This window comes from Podarcis raffonei, chromosome 10, assembly GCF_027172205.1.
Source record: "Podarcis raffonei isolate rPodRaf1 chromosome 10, rPodRaf1.pri, whole genome shotgun sequence".
Classification (NCBI taxonomy): Eukaryota; Metazoa; Chordata; class Lepidosauria; order Squamata; family Lacertidae; genus Podarcis; species Podarcis raffonei.
The window spans coordinates 10,206,692-10,228,817 of record NC_070611.1 but is presented as its reverse complement, the minus strand read 5'-3'; the positions used below and the strand labels follow the sequence as shown (position 1 = coordinate 10,228,817).

Sequence of the window (22,126 nt, the reverse complement as noted above, 5' to 3'; positions counted from 1 at the left end):
TATTCATCTTTCAAGTTTCCCAAGAGAACGAGTGCTCTGTCCAATTCTGCTTGGAATTTACATGCTCCAGTCATTTTTATAATGTAGTGTCCCTATTACCCCTCTAGGGGGGTTTTTAGTTCCTTAATGTTCCTTTCAGCTCAAAACCAAAAGTCCAGTTATTTTGTATCAGCCCTCCTTGTTTTCAACAAAGTTGTACCAAATAAACCAGCAGAAACAGCAGAAACAATGTTCTCTTTTTCCAGCTGACAACTAGCTGACTAACAGCTCACTTGACAGCTGTCAAAATCTTCCATGCAACAGGCTTTCTCATAGGACGTTCCCGGGTCTCGGGGGGGGGGTGAAATTTCAGCTCCCCAAATTCTTTTTGTCCTCCAGTAAATCTTCTTATAGTGTCAAAACCGTGAAGTCAGAATCTTTTCATTAAAAAACAAGAAGCAGATTCTCTCGACCTTAGCTGCCCAGTCCTTTGCTTTAAATTGTTTACAAAGAGGGGGGGTGACTTCCTTTTTAGCCCCTTCCCGCTCGTTCCAAATCCAAAATTAAATTTTTAAGGTTCCAATCTCCGTATTACTCACGGGTTTATATTTTAGAGTCCAGTCGGTCTTGGAAGAAGTTGGCGCTCTCTGTCAATGGCTTGCGGCTTCACTCCGTAGGCGAGGGAGTACTCTCAGCACCACGCCTCACCCTGCCTCCGTTCCGAAGCCTTTAAGAAGGCTCCGTCGCGGATTGGGGGGGCGCAAATGGTGCCCGCCGAGTCTCTATGTTCACAGGCATCCGCGCCTGTGATTTTAAGGGTCTCCGCTTCGCCGCAGCGGCCAGACCCAGACGCTACGGAGCCGATTCCCTCCGGAGCTCGGAGGGAATCCGCCATTAAACAATGGCGCCAACCCGGAAGTCCTCAAACTCCTGTCATTTTGGATGCTGGCAGCATGTGCCTTTTTAAAATCATTTCATTCCATTTCATTTCACCTGCAGCTGTGATGGAAAGGATTCTTCCAACTGTCTCAACCCTTGTTAAAATGAAGCTTTTCAACACTGATAGCTTCTAGTTTTCTTGTCCTGCCTGGCTATTTGGGGTCAACTAATAGAAAGTGCCAACTATTCAATTTCTGCTACACTAATAAGCGTGATTCAGAGCCATTCATATTCATGGGAGTTTTGCCATTGACCTTAGTCGGATGTAAAGTGCATTCATAGTGCAGACTGTTGGTCTTCAGACTGGTGGGACAGGATTTGCTAATGGGTCATGGGTTGATTTAAAGTGGGTCACAACAGCAGCCATACACCATACCATCATGCAAATATATTTCAATAAATTAAGAAACATGGCTCCAAGGTCTGAAAAGCTTGCAGACTACTGGTTTTTAGACTATAGTACAAATACTTTTGATGAGAAATAAAACAGCTAAACTTAACTAGTACTGCACTTTAAACCCTGTGGATTATCTCTGACCCACGTGTGGGGAGCAGAAGCAAGAAAGGGAGGAGAATTAGGAGTGTCAGGAACAGGGAAGCACTCCCTTGTGTCAATTCACTAATTCACATTTAATTTGCACGCATTTCACTTCTATTCCAACCTTCCTCTAAGGAATTCAGGGCAGCAAACATGAGCCTCACAGCAACTTTCTGGAGCAGGACGGTCTAAGGTGTAAGACAGGCTTCAGTAGGGACATTATGGTTCGATAGGGATTTGAATGCAGATCTTGCTGGCGTTAGCATGCACAGCTATGGAGTGTGATCTGTACATTCGCCCACCAAATAGATGGATAATCCCCAAGCTGCAGGAGTAGCAATTTTTCAGGAGAATTGGCATGGTTTTGTTCATTTGTAAAACCGCCGCCTTATTTGGTGGTTCGCCGCCCCTGGTTTGTGGTGTCTCCATTTATTTTTGTCTCTTTTCAGCTTGTGACTGTGATCAACGTGGCATCCAGACCCCACAATGCAACCGCACGACTGGGCAATGCATCTGTAACGCAGGGGTTGAGGGAACCCGTTGCGATAAGTGCACCCGAGGCTACTCCGGCACCTTCCCAGACTGTGCACCGTGTCACCAGTGTTTTGCGCTTTGGGATGTCATCATTAGCGAGCTGACTAACAGGACACAGAGATTCCTAGAAAGAGCGAAAGCCCTGAAAATCACAGGGCTCAGTGGTCCTTACCGGCAGACACTCAGCTCTGTGGAGGAAAAACTGAATGAGATTAAAAGTATCATTGCTCAAAATCCTGCTGCCGAGCCTCTTAAGAACATTGGAAATCTATTTGAGGAAGCAGAGTAAGTGTGGCATAAAACACAAATAGTGTTCTTTTGCATTTGCTCAGACATGGGGAGTGGGGATCTCGTCATTCTGCAATTTTAATTAGACTTGTAAGCAGAAAGTAAAGAAAAAGAAGGTTGGAAGTGTGCCTTACAGTGATTATGGAAAATTTGAAGGAAACTGTGAAACTGCTTTTCAATTAACAAGGTGGCACACCTGTTCATTCCTTATCTTCTCCCTGAGTATAGGATAGAGACTAACGTTAAAATGAAGGAATGTGGGATGAGAAATGATGTGCTTGAAATGTTCAGCCTCTAGCAAATTGCTGCTTCCTGTCCCTCCTCTCAGTCTAAGGAAGGGAAACTGCAAGACTGATTTGGTTTCTTGATGCCACCAGTTGTTTTTGTAGCCTTAATGACAGTCGAGCAATTAAAAGTAGCTTAACTGTATTAGGCAACTTAATTGGGTACAAATTAGGTGACTTAACTGTACCAACTTCTGTTAATGGATGATCATACAATCTTTTCAGGTTTTTAGTTTAACCTAACAGCTTGTGCACTTTCCCCTGCAGAACTTGGTCCTGCATAAGAAAAACCAAAATACATTACCTGTTTTAGTACTTTGCATGCATTTGGCACCATTTCCCCTGGAGCGCTGTGCAATAATTTCCCCCCACTGCAGATGATAATTTAAGAATTAAGCACTGTTGAACATGTTTAGACATAATTTATACCCACCCTGATTTGTACTTTTATCAGTTGTGAAGACCTGTTGTATATGGATGCCAAAAGAGAGGAACTGCAGTTTCAAAATCTCAGGCTTGGCAGACGACCACAGCACAATCTTGCCCAAGTGTTGTCTCGCAAGGGCTTTCAGTACCTTTTGTTTTCTGGCGCTGTTATTCTTCAGGTGGTGCCAAATTATAAGCAACTCCTGTATGGATTAGCCTGTGTGAATCAACTTTCCCCCAGTATTATCAGTGTGGTCTTGCTTTGGTTTACTCGCCTACCCAGTTTGTGCGTTTTGCTTGCCATAATATAGATCCTACTGCTGGATCTTCTTTATTTTTCAGTTATGCAGTTCTAAGGCACACACAGAGAAATTTCCCAAGAAAATATCCCGGAGTGTTAAAAATGCAAAAACAAAACAATTGCCATGCCCTAACAACTCCTTAATTCATATGCATCTTTGAAGAAAGAGTTCACTACATTCTCCCTTCCTTGCTAAACTGTTGTTGCATTTTTAAAGCTATAATAAGCAGCAGCATTTGAACACTAGTTTTCTACATTCAGTTTTCATTTGCAGAACAAATCAATCTCAAACGATGCATGATGGAGAGAAGTGTTCTTAATTCAGGGCCTAACTCTGACTACTTGCCCTTGTTGGTCCCACCCTAGGAACAAAAGAAGTCATGCTAGATCAGGCCAGAGGGCCATCTGGTCCTAGTTCTCACAATGGCCAACCAGGTGCCTATGGGAAGACTGCAAGTAGGAATTGAGTTGAACAACACTCTCCCCACCTGGTATTACTAGCAATTGGTATATGAAGGCATACTCCCTTGGCCACTGGAAGTACCGTATTTTTCGCTCTATAGGACGCACATGACCATAGGACGCACCTTGTTTTGGAGGGGGAGAACAAGAAAAAAAAAATCTCCCCCTCTCTGCTCAGCGCCCCTTCAGCGAAGCAGCAGGAGAAACAGAGCCCCTTCCATTTCTCCTCCCGCTTTGCTGAAGGGGTGCCACGCAGCTCTCCCTCTCTGCTGAAGCCGGGAGAGTCTTGCTCTCCCGGCTTCAGCAAAAGGAACCTAAAGCCTTTGGAGCGCAGCGCAAGGCCCCACTGCGCTCCAAAGGCTTCAGGCAGCTATCCCTGAAGCCTGGAGAGCAAGAGGGGTCAGTGCGCACCAACCCCTCTCGCTCTCCAGGCTTCAGCGAAAGCAACGCGTAGCCTCCAGAGCGCGGAGGGAGCGCTCCCACTGCGCTTTGGAGGCTTTGCGTTGCTATCGCTGAAGCCAAGGAGCCTGCATTCGCTCCATAGGACGCACACACATTTCCCCTTAATTTTTGGAGGGGAAAAGTGTGCCCTATGGAGCGAAAAATACGGTATAATATAGCCATCATGTTGCCCTACCCTAAAAATTCCTACTGAGCTTTTGCACAAAACATTTTCCACAGGCGAGGGTTAGGGAAAGTGGGTCCTGTTCCCTGCTGTATTTGCATTTGGTGTAACTGAGGACTACAGAAGAAGAACACAAATGCTGGGACAGTCGTTATAGTAGGGTTAAGGAGAATTCCCCCCCTTTAAAAGCAAGATACCTTGCACAAATACATTAATATCTCATTTCATTTGTTCAGAGGTTGAGTCCATGCAGATAATGCACATGCCCAAGGACTGATTCTCTAGGCTTGGCAACTTCCCTCAAAATGTTGTTTATGTTAATTATGATGAGTCCCACTTTGTGTTAAATGTGGAGGAGGTCTACAGCACAGCCAGCTTCCATTTTGTCTCATATTTTACGGAATAAAATAATCTATTATGCATTGACCCTCCCACCCCTTAATCATAACTAGTTCGTCTGTGAAAGAGTCTGTGAAAAATAAATTAACAACCATTTGTTAACTATGTGGGATACAAAAGAAATTATGTATGGATTCTATGAGCCAATGCTATGACCTATGCAGTTGGCAAAGTTCAAGCACATTACAGCAGACTTCTGGAATCCAGATTGAGTTAAATCTCACACAAAACAGCTGTTCTCTGAGCTCTTTGCTGCTTTCTGCTTATAAAATGTGATTTTGTTTTTAAGCCACAAATTCTGATTAATGAGTATTTTGAGTAGGGAAGTTGTAACAAACTCATTAACCACATTCTTGGGGTGAAAAGGAAGGAATTAACCTATCATTTGGATTTATTTATATTTTAAATTCAAGGCCAGTAGGTTTTTGTTTTGTAACAATAAATGTTGGTTCTGTTTGGTTCACAGGAAGTTAACAGCAGATGTTACAGAAAAGATAGCTGAAGTAGAAGTAAAAGTATCCAAGGTGGCCTCTGAAAGCAATACCACAGACACTCAACTGAGCACCCTGGAGGCAGATGCAAAGAGCCTAGACAATGTTGTGAAAGAACTTGCAGAGCAACTAGAATTCATAAAAATATCTGATGTTCGGGGTCAGTGTTTGTATGCTTGTGTTTTGGGAATAAGTTTAATTAGGGGGGAGGAATCCAACCAAAATTAAGTGCTTTGAATTATCATTTATTTCAGAGCAACAAAATTAAGTTTGTGCTTAATATGCCCAGTCAATTATATGTGCTTAACGATGGCTGTAGCATGCCTTTCATTTTCTTGGAAGAGCACGCAGAGATCTTGGGTCTGTTGACTTCCAGGGCAATTACACCCAGTGTATTGTGTACATGCTTCTCATTTCAAATGAGGCCAGCCAGAATACTCAATAATCATCACATTGGATTTTTGCAGGAGCCTTGGACAGCATCACCCAGTATTTCCAGAGGTCCCTGGATGCTGAAAGGAGAGCCAATGCCTCAACTCTTCTTCCTGGTAGTGTAGTAGAGCAGTCAGCTGAAATGCGCCTAGAGGTGGAGAGCTTGATGAATGAGACTGAGGCCAGCTTCAAGGCTAAGCAAGAAGAGCAGTCACGCCTCTTGGATGAACTTGCAGGCAAACTCCAAAGTCTGGATCTTGCAGAAGTGTCTGAGAAGGTAAAGTGCAGAGCCTTTGGGAAAAGGGCCAGAGAATGGTCATAAAACAAGAAGAGCTAAAAGACCGGGGCAGCGTGGAATATGCTGCATGTAAATGGAAAAGTGTGAGAGCTGCAGTTGGGCACATTGCAATGGACTACAGAGGCTAATGTGCTCTTTTACAGATACATTGCAAATGAGGCACATATATAGAAAACTAAAGCCCTATTTAGGCAGTCACCTTCATGTATGGCGTAACAGGGAGAGAGGGGCTATTCTGTGTGGGGTGGTGGGCATTTCAAATTCCTGATCCCATCCACCCATGTATTGGGTGCTGAAGTGTGGAAGGGAGCAATAAAAGCTCTCTTGCATAACAAGAGAACATAAATGAGAAGAGGGTTCTGGAACAAAAAAGAATGAGAATTCACACCTTTGGACCATTCAGTAATGATTGGAACGAAGTTTTAAAAAAGAAGGGACCAATGTTTTCCCCAAGAAGGGAGTTTTGGGTTACAGCCACTGGCTTGAGAATATCTAATAAAAGTTCATTTTTTTTCAGTTACTGGAAATTAGTAAGGACATAAGATGAGTTTGTTGGTTCAGGCCAATGACCCATCTAGGCCAGATCCTGTTCTCAGTGGCTGGCCAGATGCATGTGCAAGTGGAACATGAGTGCAACAGCTGAAATCTGACCACCTGGTAATCAGAAGCACAGGACCTCTAACGATGGAGGTAGAACATGGCTGTTATGGCTGCTAGCAATTGATAGCATTGCCCTCCATGAATTTGCCTGATCCTCTTTTAAAGCCATCCAGTTTGAGGACCATCACTGCCTCCTGTGGCACAAGTTCCACAGTTTAGCTGTGTGTTGAGTGAAGAAGTACTTTCTTTTATCTGTTCTGAATCTTCCCGTGTTCAGCTTCATAGGATGTTCAGTGTTATGAGTGGGCGAGAATGCCTTTGCTTTACTCACTTTCTCCATGCTATGCAGAATTTCTTAAAATTCTCTAAACTCAAAAGTCCGAAGAAGCTGCAACCTTTCCTCATCGTCATTCCACCCCTTAATCATTTTGGTTTCACTTTTCTGAACCATTTGGAACTCTACAATATCATTTTCTTGAGACTGTGCACTGTACCTGACAAGATAGCTAACCTAGGTAAATGGAGAGACACTTACTGCTCTGTCTAGCAACCTCACCCACCCACCCTGGTTTTAAGAAAATGCTAACCTTTCACTTTTGTTCATTTTTTCTTGAGGTTGCCCAAAGGCAACTGCTGTTGTCAACATTCTGCTGTCAGTTGTAATTAAAAGTAACATACTGTAGGCATAAGGTGGGCTAATCACTTCCCTAAAGCAAGCTAGTGTGGCCAAGGAACCGCTCTCCCAAGGTGGAATAATTTCATGCTAACCCCTTCTCCTTTTCGAATGGGAATACTAAACTGTATTGAAATCTGATAGCCATGAAAGAAAACTGCACATTCAAATCCTGGTTACCTGCGTCTCAAAGGTCAATACAAACACTGAGGGGGCATAATTATTCACTGCCCGAGCTGGAGCAGTGCCCCTATGAGGAAAGGTCACCATGCTTGGGGCTTTAGTGTTTAGAAAAACAGGCCAGTATAGAAAGGAGCATCATAGAGAATAGCAGGAGAATAAACATTTTCTAACAGCCTTTGTGTTCTCAATGGGGCTCTGGAAATTTGTCAAGCCGCAACTAATAGGATAGGGCTTTAGGGAGCTGGCTCGGAAATTTGTTTGGAAAGGGTGATAACCTCACCGCCACCCCACTCTTTCCTCTGTCTAATCCTGTCTGCTGCAGACGTGCGGAACTCCCCTCGGGGCTTCCTGTGCTGATTCAGAATGTGGTGGCCTGAGCTGCCGCACAGAAGATGGAAAAAGGAAATGTGGAGGACCAGGCTGTGATGGGTTGGTTACTGTGGCCCACAATACCTGGCAGAAGGCGATGGATTTCGACAGAGACATACTCAGCGCTTTGGCAGAAGTTGAACAGCTCTCCAGAATGGTGATTTTATTATTGACTGTTGTTTTTAAAAGGTAGATCAACCAGAATGAATTTTAGAATAGCAATAAAAAGCTTAATCAGCAGATTGGGCAAGTCTGGACAATTGCAAACAAAACTTCTCCCCAAAATAATTGGTTCTTTACAGTTTGCATGATCCTGCTAAGTACCCTCATTAAAGAAAAAGGTCTGGCTTAAATAGAGATTCCTATGAGTACTACACATAGCATCTTGGGCTGTTTAAAATATTGTTGTGTTTACATCAATTTAAGCGTGTTCTCTGACTTTTATGAGAGTCGCTCTCACACAGCTTCAATGCTGACGAATTTCTTTCTCAATGTCTCTTTTTATCCCTGAGCATTTTTAAAGATGGTCAGAAATAGAAAATAATGGCCCATTTATTTCACTTAGGTCTCAGAGGCAAAACAGAGAGCAGACGAAGCAAAACAGAATGCACAAGAGGTTCTCCTAAAAACCAACGCCACCAAAGAGCAAGTGGACCGGAGCAACAAGGATCTGCGGAATCTTATTAAGCAAATCAGGGAATTTCTGATGAGTAAGTCTTGTTTTAATATGGTTAGCCTGCTGTTTTGGGACTGTTGTGAATAAGCGCTTCCTCTTCTTAACCTAGTATTTTAACTATGCACATTTATTCAATTGCATGTACTTATATGAGACATTCCAAAGTCATGCGTAAACAAAAGGGTTTTCACTTTGTGCCTAGATTAAATCATTGCAACAGTTTTCTGGGGGGAATCCCATAGTATCTTTCCCATTCAAGCACCTCTCTCTTCCTTGGGACCATGTCCTCCTTTCCTAAGTTCCCATGCTTCCCTGTTGCTGTTGGGCAGGCAGACCAAGCCTGCTTTGGGTGTGTTTCTACTTCCTTCATTTATGTCTCTCCTGCCGGTTCTAGCCAATAGCTTTATGACTGCCCCATCCAATTCTGGCATCAGGGCAGCTCAGCTAATCACTGGTAGTGACTTTACTTCTCCCACTCCAACCCTTACTGTTACCATACAAAAGTGTACTGATGATTTGAACATCCTCTGAAGGCAGGAAACTGCGATGGGGCAACACGAAGAACTGCTTTTCCTCACATTCCACGATCAGTACACTTAGTGCTGAAGTGACTTTATTCATGGTACTTTGTGCGCTGAGAACCTGGATCAAAGTATTTGGGTTTTTCTAGGAGGAAAGTAGTTTGCAGAGTACAGATATAAATCCACCCACAAAGATTTAACTAGTGGCAACAAAGAGCAGTAAGATCATTATTCTTTGAAGAAGTTGGAATACGCTGCTCCCTTTTAACAGCATCCAAGATTGCTGGCCCAGAACATGTGGAACAGCTTATATAACTGCTTCAGCTCATCACACCAGCCTGATTAACTGCGTAGCATCACTCCTGTACAGGCAAAAAAATGGCTATGCAACACGATAGACGTTCACTTTTAGTGGATATATATATATATATATATATATATGCATGCAGAAACAGGATTTTTATCTGCTCCATGCACATACACTCTCTCTCTTGACTTCTTCATCCATATAAGTCATAGAATGCATGAGCACCTTTTGTTATATAAGCTACAATGTTATATCAATTGATCAGAGATTGAAGTAAGTTGAATGCAGGATGGAATGACCTGCATAATTTTAACTCTCCATATTACTCAAAAGTAATTTTGTCAATGACAGAAAGTTCATTACATTTGCTATGATACATTATTGATCAAAATCCACCACATGCCTGAGGCCATCATTTATTTTTGATGTTACTTCCATCTGCCATTGCCCTTTGGCAAAAGATGTTGGCTATTTGCAGTTTAGTAGCGCAGAGAGCTTGCTGGGGAGACCATGCATTAAAAAATAAAGGACTCAAAAATAACTTAAACAAGGTTTTAATAAGAAAAACAAAAACTCCTTTTACACTAAATACATTAACAACCAAACCAGACCCAACCACCAACCCATCCCCCAGGGTAATGGGAGAGCTAGGTGCTGCTCCTTATATACTACACCCAAATGCTGACACACCTTAATCAAATACAACTCAGCAGCACCTGCTACATTTCACAGCTGTAAAGCTGGGTCTCGTTATCTTACTCTGGCCCTTGCTCTGGCCCCTTAAAGACATACACATCGGGTGCAACAATGATGAACCTTTACATTTAAATAAACCATTCAACATTTCCCCTGCGGTTCATCATTGTGGAACAAAAACATAAAGCATATTTTGTACATGTCTTTCATGTGTAACCTTTGGAAGTGCTTTAGTAAAAATGTCCGCAATTTGATTGTCACCTGGAACATATTCAAATACAATCATTTCGTCAGCTATTAGTTTCTTTACAAACTGTAAACGTAACCTTAAGACTCTAGTGCGCTGCGTATTGGTCTCTGAACACAGGATGGCAAGTCCGCTCTGGGAATCAAGGTAAACTTTTACTGGTAATGTTACTTGCATCTGTAGGTCTGCAAATACTTGCAGATACCATTCTACATCACGAGTGGCCTGAACGCATGCACATAATTCACTCTCTGTTGTGGAGAGACAAATAATGGTTTGTGTCTGGGACTTCCATTCAAATGGACAACCGTTATAACAAAGCACCATACCAGACACACCCCTGCAATTATTTTGTTCCACTGCATGAGATGCATCGCAGAAAATTTCAAAACCTTTGTCAATACATGTTGTAAACTGCAACCTATAATGTTTGGTATGTTTAAGATACATTACCACTCTCTTAAGAGCAGAGAAACATTGTGTAGTAGGCTTTTCCACAAATTTTGCCAGAAAGTGAAAAGCATAAGTTATATCTGGTCTTGAGATTCTTTGAATGAAATTTAGCTTGCCTATAGCAGAACGATACAAAGTTTTGTTAGGAAATGGCTTATCTTCACCTGTAAAGGTGAAACCACACACCATAGGCGTTTCCTTGCCATTTGCATTTTCTAAACATAGCATTTCAACAAGATCATCAATTTTTGCAGTTTGATGAACCAGAAAAGATCCATTTTTGCCTTTCTCAATTTGCATGGATAAGTAATTTTTAGCTATGCCTAATTCCACCACATCAAATTTCTTCTGTAACTGTGATACTACCAGTTCATATTCCTGTTTAGTTTTTGTAGAAATTAGCACGTCATCTACATACACACATATTTTTGTTACAGTGTTTGCCCTTTCCTTTATAAACACACAGTTGTCTGCCTTTCCTTGTGAAAAACCAATATCCAGCAATTCTTTTGCTAAAGTATGGTGCCAATTCCTTCCACTTTGGTGCAGACCATAAAGGGATTTATTTAATTTGCATACCAAACCTTCAGCGGCGTCTATGCCTTCAGGAACACGCATAAAAATTTGTTCTTTTAAATCTGCAAACAAATATGCAGTTTTTATATCTAGGTGATAAACAGAATGTCCACGTTGTGATGCATCTTTTAACAAAAGCTTAACTGTTTCATATTTTACGCTTGGTGAATAACACAAATCATAATCTTCGCCTGGAATTTGTTGAAAACCCCTAGCAACTAGTCTTGCTTTGTACCTTACAACTTCATTTTTGTCATTCATTTTAACTCTATAAACCCATTTTGAATCAATAAGTCTCATATCTGGGGTTTGTGGTACAAGAGACCAAGTGTTATGCTCTTTTAAAGAAGCTATCTCAGAGTTCATAGCTTTATACCAATTTGCAGCTTGTTGCTTAGGTAATTTCTGAACATCATTGTAGCTTTTTGGCTCAAAAACTGCCTTACTGGCATACACAGTATTAAAATGTTCATCTGCAAAACGTTGTGGCTTCTGTCTCTTTCTATCTGAACGTCTTAGTCCAGAAGGAGAGTCAGACTCCTCAGACTTAATGGGACTAAGTGAACCACTAGTTTCAGGTTGTAAATCATTGTCAGATTGAAGAGATGCCTGTAGGCTAAGCTCACGGTCAGAAAACTCAAGAGAATCTAACCTCCCCTCAGGTGTCTGTGACTTTAAATCATCAAACAAATCAGATTCAACAGACTTTTTGTCTTTTTCCATTAATTCAGAAGCACCATTTCCTGCTGCTGCTGCTGCTGCTTCCTCTTCTTCCTCAGTATTATCTATACCATCAGTATCTTGGAAGACAGCAACTCCATTCCAATTTACAGTTTGTATCATGCTTCTGGTAATATGAAATTTGCCAGTTGCTGGTATGTAAATTCTGTATGCCCCCTGCTGGTAGCCCATTAATTTTCCCTGAACACTGCGTTCACCCAATTTCTGCTTAGCAGGATAATGCATAATTACATCTGAACCCCAAATGCGTAGGTATTTCAGATTAGGGCGTTTTTTAAACAGCTTCTCATAGGGGGTGACATCTAAACCAGAATGATAACTGCGATTTCTAACATAACAAAACGCATTAAGCGCTTCAGCCCAAAAGTCTTTGGGCAGATTAGCATCGTGCAGATACGTTTTAACCCCTGCCTGTAGGTCACGCTGCACAACTTCAACAAGCCCATTTTGCCAGGGACTTCGGGGGCAAGATAACTCATGAGTAGTCCCCTGCGCTTCCAGGAATTTCTCAAAATCCTCAGAAACAAATTCCCCACCCCGGTCAGAAAACAGGTTCTTAATTGGTTTGTTAAAGTGCGTTTTTACCCAGTTGCAAAAAACTTTGTACTTCTCAAATGCTTGGGACTTCTCAGCTATTGCATAAGTCCAACAATATTTACTATACTGGTCTATCAGAGTAAGCCAGTACTTAGAACCTCCTAATGATGGTGGGAGTGGCCCAACTAAATCACAATGTACACGCTCAAATGGCTCTGTTACTTTCCTATCTGAGCACCTACCCTTGCGTGCAACCTTAATCTTATTCTTGCAACAGGATAGACATTGCATAAAGAATTTACATGGTTTTAAGTTGAGGCCATTAACAATATTCTGTGTCTTAATTACATCAGCAAAATTCAGGTGTCCCAGAATTCTGTGTGCCTCATGGACACACCCGGAATGTGGCCTTACATTCCTCAACCCCTGGCTTGACTGTGCTGCTCTGCAGTTTATAGGCGATTGGGAGTAGGTGCAAAAATACAGTCTATATAAACCATCAGATTCCCGGGCATATAATAGACGTTTGTTCCCATCGAAAAACTCACACATTGACTTTAAGAAACGCACAGTTATGCCTTGACGAGCAAAGCACCTTACTGACAATAAATTGTCCACTGACGGGCAGTAAATGCAGTTCGCTATTGTAATGTTTAAAGAGTCAAGTTTAACAGTACCCCTGCCAAGCGACTGCAAGACTTGTGAATTGGCTAAATGTACATTACCAATTTCCTCTTCGAAAGAAATAAACAAGCTTCGATCGTTGCAAATATGCTGAGATGCTCCTGAGTCCACAACAAAAGACTTCCACTTGGCACGTTTAAGTCTTTTACGATCTGTTGTCCTAGCATGGAAAACTCGCGGCTCGTTTCTGTCTCTACTATACGATGTCGGCTGCTGGGCTGACAACCGTGACTGACGAACAGAAACAGGCTTGGGAGTACTTTGCTTTCTTTTGGATCTGCAGTCCTTTGCAAAATGTCCTTGTTTATTGCAGAACCAACAACGCTTTGCAGCTTTAAATACAGTTGTATCACCACAAGTTTGCATATGGCGTTCCTCATTACTTCTGGAAATAGGAGTGCTTATGGCACAAGCCTCCATTCTGTCCAACTCGCCCATTAATCTTGCCGTTACCCCTTCCACAGTTAATTGTGCTGGTGGAACGGCAGATATCTGGCTAGCTATACCATCAAAGTCCTCATTAAGGGAACAAAGAATGATAAAAACATACTGAATATCAGGTATGTCCATGTCCCTTCGAATTAATTCACAGCGTATTGCCTCCAGACGTCTCAAGTGTGCTGCCAAATCACCACCAGGCTGCAACTTCGTCTGGTACAACTGCTTGAAAAACGTCAATGCAGATGCTGACTCTTTTCTAACATGCACTGCTGCAAGACTGTCCCACATTTCTTTGGCAGTTTTCTTATTTCTTATATAGACTACTTGCTGGTCGCTGACTGCCAAATTAATTATCGCCCTGGCTTTTGCATCTCCTTTCGACCAAGCATTAGTCACAGGGTCAGGAGGGTCATCAGTTACATAGGTCCATACTTCTCTAGAGGTCAAAAGCGCCTCCACGCGAAAAGACCATAAACTATAGTTCTCATCTGTTAGCTGTGGGAAGACCAGAGCCTTCTCAGCTTCAGGAACCCGGTCAACCATTCTGGAACTCTTCCAGACCCACAGAACTACACTAACAGGAGAAGGAGTTTTCAAACCTTTCTCAGAGTCCAAAAATATGCAGTCATCCACTCAGCAGCTGGGCCCATAACCAAAGATGTTGGCTATTTGCAGTTTAGTAGCGCAGAGAGCTTGCTGGGGAGACCATGCATTAAAAAATAAAGGACTCAAAAATAACTTAAACAAGGTTTTAATAAGAAAAACAAAAACTCCTTTTACACTAAATACATTAACAACCAAACCAGACCCAACCACCAACCCATCCCCCAGGGTAATGGGAGAGCTAGGTGCTGCTCCTTATATACTACACCCAAATGCTGACACACCTTAATCAAATACAACTCAGCAGCACCTGCTACATTTCACAGCTGTAAAGCTGGGTCTCGTTATCTTACTCTGGCCCTTGCTCTGGCCCCTTAAAGACATACACATCGGGTGCAACAATGATGAACCTTTACATTTAAATAAACCATTCAACAATAATCCCTTCCCAATACTCAACTGCCTGATCAGATGCGAGATTCTTAAGATGTCTTAGAAATTCATCAAAGCTAAAGCACTTCTAAAGAGTGTGGACTTTTATACCTTTTTTTATTATAAAAAAGTGCCACCTGGATCCTGTTTTTTCTTGGCTTTATAGGGAAAAAAACCTGATGAGGAAGGGAGCCATCTCACTCACTGTTTCTGTTTACCATTTCAACAGAAGACAGTGCTGATCTGGACAGCATTGAGGCAGTTGCTAACGAAGTGCTCAACATGGAGATGCCCAGCACACCTGAGCAGTTACAAACACTTGCAGATAATATTCGTGAACGGGTGGAGAGCCTTTCGGATGTTGAGACTGTCCTACAGCAGAGTGCCGGAGACATAGCAAGGGCAAAAACGCTGTTAGATGAAGCTAAAAAAGCCAGGTACCATTTTTTTACTCCCCCTTGCTCTGAAACAGGCTGTCTTTTTTACCTTTCAGCAGAATCCTAGGAGACTATATTTGTGCCCTGAAAAGTGTTCAGTATTTAATAAGCATATTGAGAAACTGGGAGTAAGTTTAGCCTGTTGCATATTCTTTGAAAAGGCCAACCCAAAAGAATCCTTTTTAAGGAGAGCCTGTTTAACACAGTCCTTTTGTAATTAATTTCCATTCCATAGTAAAAGTGCAACAGATGTCAAAGTCACTGCAGACATGGTGAAAGAAGCTCTGGAAGAAGCCGAAAAAGCCCAAGATGCAGCTGAAAAGGCCATCAAACTAGCAGATGAAGACATACAAGGAACACAAGACCTACTTACCTCTGTGAGTTTCAATCAGCTAAATCTGCTTTTGGAAGCAGAGTTATGGCCATGTATGTTCTCGTGCTGTTTTACTTTTGTACAGGATACGCAATAATCTTATCTTCTGGTTCATTCTATTATCACCTAATACTATCTGTTCCTTAAATCAGTGTTTCAATATAGCTAGGCTTTGTCTAGAAAAGTACAGAAACCGAGAAAACAAAAACAGCAGGTGGTTGATGGCTGATTTGGGGTGGGATGGACAAGAAGCGAAAAATCCGTTCACCACCCTTTGTACAAAAGCAGTGGAGGTAGAATGGAAGAAAGCCTTTGTTGCTAATGTACTGTTACATGCTCAGTCAGATACGGTGCCACAAGCATTAATCACTTGCATCCAGGTTGTTGGTCTTGCTGCCTCGATAATCTGATCTTCCTTTTATACCATGGTAGAGGAAATGCAACGCTGGTCAGAAGGGGTTCCAAGGGGCTCCTGTGTCAGTGATCTGTGTTGGCAGTCGGGTCCAGAGACAGAAAAGGCAATCCATAGGAAAGAAATCAGTGAAAAACTCTGGCAACCCATTTAGCGCATTGGTTGAACCATTATGACTAGCCTATCTGCACCCTGAATTAAGATTGCAATTCAGCTTTTTACCCCATATGATGATGGTCTCAACATAGCAAGCAAACTTTCAATACTCCCCTTATATCAGGTTGTACATCACAGCTGTTGGTTTAGGCAGGGAGTTCCTGGAAATATTAGGGATGCGGGTGGCACTGTGGGTTAAACCACAGAGCCTAGGGCTTGCCGATCAGAAGGTCGGCGGTTTGAATCCCCGTGACGGGGTGAGCTCCCGTTGCTCAGTCCCTGCTCCTGCCAACCTAGAAGTTCGAAAGCATGTCAAAGTGCAAGTAGATAAATAGGTACCGCTCCGGCGGGAAGGTAAATGGCGTTTCCGTGCGCTGCTCTGGTTCGCCAGAAACAGCTTAGTCATGCTGGCCACATGACTTGGAAGCTGTATGCCAGCTTCCTCAGCCAGTAAAGCGATATGAGCGCTGCAACCCCAGAGTCATCTGCGACTGGACCTAATGGTCAGGGGTCCCTTTACCTTTTGCTGGAAAGAGGGCATTTTTTAAACCATGACAGCAGCAAAACAACTCTCTGCCCCTTAAATTACACTGCTGAAATAAAGAAAGCTTGGGTAACAAGAGAGTGGATTTTTGTCTGGAAGGATTGGTGAGCTGTGGTCTCAAACATTTTTAATTCTTAGTGTGCCTTTTGCCCAGGCTGATTGAGATACCTTGGGCTTATAGTAAAATAAAAACTGTAGGTCCTGCAAGCGTGGTGCCTGCCCTGCCTAGATGACAATTGCACTTAGGCCTATCTTGGTACTACTTCTTTCATCCAGCTAGGCCAGAGCTTTCCAAACTTTTCATGTTGGTGAGACACTTTTTCGACATGCATCGCTTCTCAACATAGTAATTCAGTTTTACTAGGAAACACAAGCTTAAACTAACCCCTTTCCAGTCCCGGGAGGAGCGTTAATGCGACACACCTACACATTGCAGCCGACACACTAATGTGTTGTGACACAGAGTTTGGAAAGCTCTGAACTAGATAGACCTTGGTGATATATGGCAGATTGGTAGCGATGCCCTTGCTCAAATCATAGGATCTCTCTTTTTTTCTTAGTAAGCTGGATTTAGCAATTAGCCAAATGAGTGAGTTACTACGGAATTTGATTTGGGACACTGTTAACAGGCAGCAAAGCTACCATCTACACTCCCTTCCCCTGAAACCCCTCCTTCCTCCAATTGTTTTGCTCACAATTCAGTGCACCAAAAGGTAGCACAGCAACTTAACTCAATAGGGTTTAAGCATCTAACTGTAGTTAGTTCAAAGACTGTAATGGAGGGGGTCACAGATCAACAGTAGAGCATCTGCTTTGCATGCAGATGATCCCAACTTCTATTCCCCAGCAGTGTCTCATGGAAGTGTACTGTACAGAACAGACATAGGCAAACTCAGCCCTCCATGTTGTGGGACTACAACTCCCATCATCCCTGACCACTAGTCCTGTTAGCTAGGGATTATGGGAGTTGTAGTCCCAAAACATCTGGAGGGCCGAGTTTGCCTAAGCCTGGTATAGAACAACAAAATAATTATTGGACAGGGTACCCTTGTCTTCCATTACTAATCCCTCATTTTTGCAAGAAGACCACAACCACCTCTTCCCACTGGGCCGGAGAAAAACTATCAGCTGTATAGCAGCAACATCCCAAGTCAGTGGAAAGGAAGGGAAGGCAAGTGTCACCTAATGCAGTTGAAGAAAGCTGGGGAAAAGAAGAGAGAAAGCATAAGCCTGCCACAACACAGAGACTTAATGTTTGGAAAACTTTGTAAGAACAAGTATGTCGTTAAAGTACTGTGGTTTGGGAAGAAATTTGTGCATCATGTTCTCATTTGCAATGCTAGATTGAATCTGAAACTGCAGCTTCGGAAGAAACTCTGAACAACGCCACTCTGCGCATTGCTGAGCTAGAGAAGAACGTGGCAGTGCTTCGACAAAAGACTGCTACAAACATAGAGGACATTAGAGCAGCCGAAGAAACTGTTGCGACTGTGAATCAAAGTGCCACAGATATCAAAAGAGTAAGGCTCTCCATTTGAAATTACTTTCTATGTTCTCAAGAAACAAAGGCATTTTCTTAGGTACCAGCTTGTGTTGTCTGGTTTGCCCTTGAATTTGTAAGTAAAATCAGGCCTGGCCAAAGATACTATCAAAGCAGTTTGGCCGTAACACAATGCAAACCATCAGACTGTAAAAAGCATGTGCCATTTTAACTGTTGTGTGAAGTGCATCTCACTATCCCGTGGAACTGAATAAGGTTTTCTTGAGGCAGGAATCTGACATTCCATTTTCAGTGGTGGTTAAAAGTGTTTCACATCTTGAGAGCACACATAACTTTATGCAGTGGTGAGCTATGGATACTTGCTTGCATGGCTATTGGGACTGTGTAGGAGCAATTCCTGGGGCAGGGAACTAGCTAAACCAGGCACAACTCAGTGAGTCCTCTTACTTAGATGGCTGGAAGCTACATCTAGTTACATGCTTCACCTCAAGAGCATAGCAAGAACAGCAAAGAATTGTTCCTTTACGAAGGCTCCAGATTTTCTGGCCATGTGTATGGGTGATGTAAGACAGTAGTAAAGAAGCTTCACTTAGTAGGCTTAATTAGGCCCACTACACCTCACTATTTGACTGAAGCCATGCCCACTGTTCAGCACCTTACTTTCTGTAACATCAGGCTCAGAACTGTGCAATCGCTGGTAACAATTGCATTCGGCACTTTTCTGATGCCCTGCGGCAACAAAGTAAGGTGCTAAATTTGAAAAAGGCATTGAATTAGAGCTACAGAGAAAGTACTGGAACCGTGGAGTACGCTCTTGATTCTTCATTTTAAGTACCACTTGATAAGCCACCCACCTGTCAAGAGTTGACTCTGGAGGTTGGGCAGAGGGCCCGCCCCCCCCCATTTTGGGATCTAAGGCAAAGCACTATATGGTGTTCCCCTTTCCTTGCCAAGGAAGAGGAGGTAATGAAATCTACATCAGGAACAAGGGAATAGATAATGGTAGGATCATCTGCCACTGTGGATCCCGATATCTGAGGCTGTCACCTCTCCTTGCCTCATGGGGGGCTGAGGACGGGGCAGTTGTGGATCAGTCTCACCCGCTGGATCTAGCGCCTCACACCAGTGTAATGCAATGGCTTATGAAAACACCTGCTTGCGGGATTGTAGTTTATTTCTATTTAAAAACAGCTGTGGCAAGCATTGTCTGTTGAAGGAAGTCTTGGTCCATTCTTAAAGGTCCTGCTCCCTTATTGGCAGCAGCTGACTTCCAATTTTACAGTGGTGCCTCGCAAGACGAAATTAATTCGTTCCGCAAGTTTTTTCTTCTTGCGAGTTTTTTGTCTTGCGAAGCACGGTTTCCCATAGGAATGCATTGAAAATCAATTAATGCGTTCCTATGGAGACCGCTTGCCAGGCTGGCAGTGCGGAGAAGGGCTTTTCTCCCCACTGCAAGCCTTCAGGACAGGTACGGGAACAGAGGGGAAGGCGCGCAGCGCTTCTCCTCTGTTCCCGGGGCTTGCGGTGGGAGGAGGGTTTTTCCTCCCCACCGCCAACATTCAGAACAGCATTCTGAATGTTGGCGGTGGGAAGGAAAACCCTCCTCCCACCGCAAGTCTTCAGGACAGCCATCCGAAGGCTGGCGCGGGGAGGTCTCTCCGCCCCACTGCCAGCCTTCAGAGGAGCCTTCCGAAGGCTGGCGGCGGGAGGTCTCTCCGCCCCACCGCCAGCCTTTGGAGGAGGTCCGAGGACAGTGGGGAAGACGCACTGCGCTTCCTCGCTGTCCCGGAGATTTCCCTATGGGCTTTCGTCTTGCGAAGGAAGCCCATAGGGAAATTCGTTTTGCGAAGCGCCTCCAAAACGGAAAACCCTTTCGTCTAGCGGGTTTTCCGTCTTGCGAGGCGTTCGTCTTGCGGGGCACCACTGTATTTTCATTTCCAAAAAGAGTATGGACACTAGTGCAAGTATCTACTCCAGCTGTGACCCATATTTAAAGGCTGGGAACAACAAACCACAGGTTTTTTCTTCTCATGGGGTAAAGAGAGTATAAGGGAAGGGATGCTTTGAACGATACTGAAAGAGAGATCCATTTCCATGGGCTCCACTCAGGATGTGTGTGGCCTCTGCTCAGTAGATCCTTGTTAAGAGTGAAAGTAGGATGTCAAAGAATGTGTTCCATTTCTGTGTTCTGAGTAATACTGCCACCTTATGTCTCAAATCGCAGGTACTAGATAACGATGTGGACGACAAGTATAGGACAGTAGAAAGCTTAATTGCCAAGAAATCAAGCGAGTCTGCAGCTGCCAGGAAGAAAGCAGAGGCACTACAGAATGAAGCTAAAACCCTGCTAGAACAAGCAAACAGCAAACTTCAGCAGCTCAAGGGTAAAGTCCAATATGGAAAAAGGGGTTTAATATTTCTTTAGAACTGCCATATGTTCTCGGTTACAGCTGAGCACTCCTTCCCCACCTCCTAAGCCCATTTCCGCAGCACCATGACGTAAAACACCATCGTCGTCGTCATCAAAGACAGCTGTTTCTCCTTTTTATTAGAAGCCTCTCACATTCTGTAAAGCCAAATAACTCGGTACAATGGGGTTTGACTTCTTTCCAATTCCACCTTTACTTTGGCTTTCAAACTACCCAACATGTAGTGTCTGCTGTTGGAATAACCTGACTCTTCTTCTTCTCTCTCCCCCCCCCCCCTGTTTTTTCTTTCTTTGCAGAATTGGAAAACACATATGAGAAGAATCAAAGAATTCTGGAAGACAAAGCCAAGCAAGTGGTGCAGCTGGAAGAAACAGTCCGCAGCCTCTTGCAGGCCATCAGCCAAAAAGTTGCTGTTTACAGCACTTGCTAGTAACTGATTGGAAAATGGAACCAGAAAAAAAAAACCTTTGGAAGGGGAACATGTAAATCCAAAGAGAGAGAAGTCGTAAACTGAAACTGATATACATTCTTTTCATACCTTAAGACCTGATAATTTGACTAAATACCAGCTTTAATATCTTAAAACCAAAGACTTTCTCTTTTACTTAATAAACAGTACTTTTGTAACAAAGCATATGATTCATTTAACCAGTGTTACATTCATTATCCCGAAATGGTATTTTAACCCTTTTAAGTACTCTGATAATAAAATCTTAAGATGAGAAGTTAATTTCAATTTAAAGAGTTCTGCTTAAGAGTTTATGAATGCAGCTCCAGAACTTCCTCTGCTATGTCAACAGATGTTAGGAAAGTGAAACGCTTAGTTCGTAAAATAAAGCCATAGAGGACCAAACATTTGCAGAATCGGAGTGAGGGAAAAAGATGCCTGAAACAAGACAGAAACATAATTTATTTCATTATGTTTTGACTGTCACTGTATCAGGTGCTTGCTTGCCTTAGCACTCCCTGCAAGGCATGAGTTTTGATATTATGTATTTGTACTCTTTGGAAAACAGTAGAAAATAAAATACCCTTTTTACATTAGCTGAGGTGTCTGCATGAGTTAAAGGGTGTGTGTGAACCCTTAGGACCATAAGATCCCTGAACCAGTGCCATCCAGGAAGCAAATCCTAGTATTCGAGTTTTTTTCTGATCTCCCCCTTGTCTGAACAGATTCATTCCCCCACTATTTCTAACAAAGGAAGTGTTAAGAACGCCACCATATAAATAAGCTGATAATGTACCATGAATTATTTTTATGCAACTCTAGGGATAAGAAAAGTGATCCTCCACCACAATAGAGGTCATGAAATCTAGTATGTGAAGTGCAGGCACAGGGAGAGAAGCAGGGAAACTGCATCATGGATACAAGCAGAAAGGAAGGAGACTGCAGCTTGCACCTCATGTCAGAACATTGTGAGAGGACAATGGCGCTAAAGCCAAAAATGTTGGCCTGCTTGTGCAACAGCTTTGTACGAACTCTTCCACTTACCTTCCACACAGTGTATTTTTTTATACCAATTTTTGTTTCTCCAAAAG

General features: G+C 42.9%; 1 protein-coding gene across 2 annotated transcripts in view; it reads left to right on the top strand.

Annotated features, from left to right (window-relative positions):
* Nucleotides 1–21,631, top strand: part of LAMB1 (laminin subunit beta 1) — a 64,797-nt gene extending 43,166 nt beyond the window's left edge. For both annotated transcript variants that reach the window (XM_053406120.1, XM_053406119.1), the window contains exons 24-33: nucleotides 1,906–2,275; nucleotides 5,242–5,426; nucleotides 5,734–5,975; nucleotides 7,775–7,978; nucleotides 8,387–8,531; nucleotides 14,965–15,172; nucleotides 15,408–15,549; nucleotides 18,001–18,177; nucleotides 20,383–20,542; nucleotides 20,884–21,631. In XM_053406120.1, coding sequence (XP_053262095.1) covers nucleotides 1,906–2,275; nucleotides 5,242–5,426; nucleotides 5,734–5,975; nucleotides 7,775–7,978; nucleotides 8,387–8,531; nucleotides 14,965–15,172; nucleotides 15,408–15,549; nucleotides 18,001–18,177; nucleotides 20,383–20,542; nucleotides 20,884–21,017 — 1,967 coding nt within the window. In that variant the 3' untranslated portion in view covers nucleotides 21,018–21,631. The remainder of the gene's footprint in view (nucleotides 1–1,905; nucleotides 2,276–5,241; nucleotides 5,427–5,733; nucleotides 5,976–7,774; nucleotides 7,979–8,386; nucleotides 8,532–14,964; nucleotides 15,173–15,407; nucleotides 15,550–18,000; nucleotides 18,178–20,382; nucleotides 20,543–20,883) is intronic.
* Nucleotides 21,632–22,126: the final 495 nt, after the last annotated feature.